This window comes from Anomaloglossus baeobatrachus, chromosome 7 (assembly GCF_048569485.1).
Source record: "Anomaloglossus baeobatrachus isolate aAnoBae1 chromosome 7, aAnoBae1.hap1, whole genome shotgun sequence".
Taxonomy (NCBI): Eukaryota; Metazoa; Chordata; class Amphibia; order Anura; family Aromobatidae; genus Anomaloglossus; species Anomaloglossus baeobatrachus.
The window spans coordinates 61,759,385-61,764,384 of NC_134359.1; the positions used below are offsets into that span (position 1 = coordinate 61,759,385).

At 32.0% G+C, this 5,000-nt stretch overlaps 1 protein-coding gene across 1 annotated transcript in view; it reads left to right on the plus strand.

Annotated features, from left to right (window-relative positions):
- The first annotated feature begins 3,216 nt into the window (after positions 1-3,216).
- Positions 3,217-5,000, plus strand: part of SP9 (Sp9 transcription factor) — a 4,367-nt gene continuing 2,583 nt past the window's right edge. Inside the window, exon 1 of the mRNA XM_075318876.1 lies at positions 3,217-3,332. Coding sequence (XP_075174991.1) covers positions 3,312-3,332 — 21 coding nt within the window. The 5' untranslated portion in view covers positions 3,217-3,311. The remainder of the gene's footprint in view (positions 3,333-5,000) is intronic.

Here is a 5,000-nt window from a genome sequence, read left to right on the forward strand (position 1 = left end):
ATATATATATATATATATACACTATCCATAAAAAAACCCTATAAATTCTTAATAGCAGTCAGAATATACTGTAGATATTACTAATATTAAAAAAAATACAATTATTATATTTAGTAGTAGTAATAATAGATTTTATCTCGCATAGTGATCATAATATTAATAGTCAATGTTATATTTGCAATCAGATCTAATTTGCACATTACTAATTCTAAATATGATTAATATTAGTAATGGTAATAATAGTAATATCAGTTGTACTGCTATTATTAGCAATGCTATTACGCCTTCAAATAATAATAATAATTATTACAATAATTAATCAGTAGAATAAATAGTGATTGGCAGTAGAATAAGCAATGGTAATATGCATAATATCATTAATAATGGGAATAATAATAATAATAAATATTCGGTGGTGGTAGTAGTAATACTGTCTACAATAATGATAAAAAAGTAATAATAAACATATATATATATATATATATATATAAAAGGAATATTGATGATATTGTTATTAATAGAGGTGATAGTATTTCTAAATGCACCAATAAAATAGTAATAATAATAATGATAATAATAAAAATAATATATATATATATATATATATACATATATATATATATATATATATATATCTGGCTTCAGCAGGTTTTTTTTTCTTCTTCTCCCCTCCATCTCCAGTTAAAAATTTGTTTATGCAGAATGGTCGTTTAATAGTGCTAATTGCAGCGCAGTTAAATTGGCCTGATTGCAGAAAAAGGAGGCAATTTGCGCGCTCTGTGTCTGCGCTGGTAAGAAATTGTTCTATAGTCACCTCTTGATAAAGAAGTGGTGGTTTAAGGCTCAGAGTCTGCACCAATTACACTGGGCTGACTGCTAGCATTCAGCCTCTATAATAGGAGTATTATTTGGTCGGTTTGAATAATATGGAAAGCTGTTCTCCTGGAAATTGCTTTTAACTTTTTTTTTAAAAAAAAGATGATTCTTTAAATTCCAGGCCCTTGTTATTTTTTTTTTGGGGGGGAGTGGGGGGATGTCATCAATGTTATACAGAATATATTCTGTATGTTCTGTAATACAATAAACCCAGGAGGTAGGTAGATAATAGATAGATAGATAGATAGATAATTGATGGATTAATGGATAGATAGATAGATAGATAGATAGATAGATAGATAGATAGATAATTGATGGATAGATAGATAATTGATAGATAGGTGATAGATAGATAGATAGATAGATACATAGATAGATAATTGATGGATTATTGGATATATAGATAATTGATGGATAGATAGATAATTGATAGATAGGTGATAGATAGATAGATAGATAGATAGATACATAGATAGATAATTGATGGATTATTGGATATATAGATAATTGATGGATAGATAGATGATAGATAGATAGATAGATAGATAATGGATCTATAACTAGAAAAAATAGATAGATAATGGATGTATAGATAGAAGAGATAGATAATAGATAGATACGTAATTGAGGGATAGAATAGATAGATAATTGATGGATAGCTAGGTAATAGATATATAGATAGAATAGATAGATTAATAGATAATAGAGGGATAGATAATTGATGTATAGAATAGATAGATAGAATTGATAGATAATTGATGGTTAGATAGATAGATAGAGATAGATAGATAATGGATTGATAATAAATGGATAAATAAAATAGATAACTGATGGATGATAGATAATAGATAGATATATAGATAGATAATGGACGGATAAATGATGATAGATAGGTAATAGATAGATAATGGATGATAAATGACGATAGATAGATAGAGCGATAGATAATTGAAGGATAGATAGATAATGGAAATATAGATAAAATAGACAATTGATGATAGATAGATAGATAGATATATAGATAGATAGATAGATAATAGATAGATAGATATATAGATAGATAATGGATGGATAAATGATGATAGATAGGTAATAGATAGATAATGGATGATAAATGACGATAGATAGATAGAGCGATAGATAATTGATGGATAGATAATGGAAATATAGATAAAATAGACATTTGATGATAGATATATAGATAGATAGATAGATAGATAGATAGATAGATAGATAGATAGATAGATAGATAGATAGATAGATAGATATGATATATTCTCTCCACAGCAGCGGGGGATGGTATCAGGTGACAATGACATTATTTATCAGGGATGCCATTTGGATGCACTTGGATTTAATGCAACATATATTAAACCATTGCAATGCAGTTAAAGGGGGGCATAATGAAGGCTTGAGCTGCCCCATGGGCTGTCTGGGAACGCCCCCCTGACACCTCTATTAGCACTTGGCATTAATATGTGCGCATTCACCTGTTAGATCACTCACCTCTCATATGTGTCTGGGTTGCAGCATTTTCCTCCTCCACAGATGATCACACATGACAAATTCTGCATCAAAGCCCCCCGGCTCCGGCTCTGTCCTTGTGCTGCGGCTCCGCAGCATCCTGCATGTGTGACAATCAGTCAATAGTATCATATAATAATAACCTGTATCAGCCTAAAGTGGGGGTGGGGTGGGGGGGGTCTGGGCTGATCATAAATCAATGATTGTATAGCTACAACGTATACTCCATAGAGGGAGAGCGTTATTTCTGCGCCAAAAAAAATCACTTCTGGGTAAATAACCCCCAACGTAAAAGATAACAGCCCAAGTGTCTTGCTAGATGTCTTGTATTAGTAAGATTTTAATTCCCCCCTCCCTTAAATTCCGCTAATGTCCAAAAGGTGGCAGAAAATAAATGTCATTAAATGAAGCGACTCTTGGGGTGTAATTAGGCAGACGCTGCCATTTGTACAATCTAATACTGTGGAATTCGCCGTTTTAGAAACAACGTTCTTTTTAAAAAAAATTGAAAGAAGGGAGTTGTTAACCCCTTAAGTAACAGTTGTAAGCAAACAAAACAAGAAGGGGTTAAATATATATTTTTTATTTATTTATTTATTTATTTTTGTAGACTTCCAGAGCGACGGAGCCTCCAATTCCTCCCCTCGGCTATGAATGGCAGGGCTTGTAAGAACTCGGAATTTTTGCAAATCTCCTCGTCTCATTGGCTAGGACGCGGCTCCCTGTCGACGTCCCATGCGATCTGATTGGGCTACAGCTGCTGCTGGTGATACTTCAAAGCAGGCGGCTGCCAGCACTTACCCTGAGTCTAGTCTGCCTCACTCAGTGCAACTTGTATAGGGAGAAGGTGGCACAGAGCGGGCAGCATCTACCCCCGGGCACTCAGCACTCCTCTACCGCAGGGACGGGCTATGGCTACGTCTATACTTGGGGTAAGTAAACATTCTCCGCTCTCTTCTTATTTGTGATATTATGGCTACAAAGTTACCGTTAAAAGTTTATATTATCTCATGATTTATTGACCGCCTGTGCCCCCTTTGCCTCCCCGTGCCACCTGCTTATATGCCCCTATGCCCATTTACCAGGCGCAATAAGCAAACTTTCTTTTATCCATTTGTTCATTCCCAACAATGCAGCCTGAACGATCTCATTTGTCCTAATCCCCAAACCATTACCCCCATGAATACAAGCAGCGGCAGCACTTAAGTATTATTCCACTCTGCAGACGTCTTGGGCTACTTGGCATTACAATCCTAAGGAGCAGCAATAAATACAGGACCCCCCTCTTTCATCAGAAGACCCCGGCACCCTGTCTGCTTTGTATTATTTCACGTCCCTCGTCACTAATGAGTATATTTATACTGATTCCATGTGCAGATGGACAGAGATGTAGCAGAGCTGAATTTGTTATTTGGCACCGTGGTTTGTTATGTGACAATGTGTCGTCTGGTTTTCTGGAGGACTGCAGGTCAGTAGGGCTATCGGGTAAAAGAAACATTGATATAACCAACTCAGCTCTGCTACATTTGTATGATCTTGAAAAATGCCGTTCTTTTTATCCATATAATTCCCCCAAATAATATTATTTATAACAACAAAAAATGATTTGAAAGATTGATATAACTAATTCAGCTTTGCTACATTTGTTTAATTTTGAGACATGGCGTTCATTTTATTAACATCATTTCCCAAAAAAAAAAAAAATAATAATAATAATAATAATATTAATACTACTACTACTACTACTACTAATAATAATAATAATAATAATGATAATAATATTAATACTACTGCTAATAATAATGATAATGATAATAATAATAAACTGATTTGAAAGATTGATATAACCAATTCAGCTCTGCTACATTTGTATAATATTGATATATGCCGTTCATTTTATCGAGATCATTTCCTAAAATAACATTAATAATAGAGAAATATGTTCTTAAATATTGATATAAAGAAATTCAGCTCTGCTACGTTTGTATAATCCTGATATATGGCGTTCATTTTATCAAAATAATTTCTCAAAATAATAATATTCATAATAATAAAAATAGTTTTGAAACATTGATATATAACCAATTCAGCTCTGCTACATTTGTATACTATTGATATATGGCGTTAATTTTATTGACATAATTTACCAAAATATTATAAAATAATAATAATAATAATAATAATAATAATAACTATTATTTAATTAAATTAATGTTTAAAAAATAAGATTTTTTCATGTTATGAAATATATATTGGCCTAAATTATTGGCTTATTTATTGATTAATTATTGACTGAACTGACTTGGCTCTTCTAAATTACAAAATTATTAGATAAGGTTTTATTTTGCAGATTCTGGGGGGATTTTTTTTGGTGAAATATTCTTCCAAAATTTTGTACAATGATGCATTATAAAATAACAGACTTGTAATTGAAATCATGCTTTGTATTCAGGTTTTGCACAGTGTATATTTATTATAGTAGTAATCAACTAAAATAATAAATCTATTTGTCATGATAAATAAGGGTTAGCGGAAAAGGTGGGAAAATATGGCAATGAAATGAAGTAGTGATCAATGAGTTAATTTACACATTAAATGAT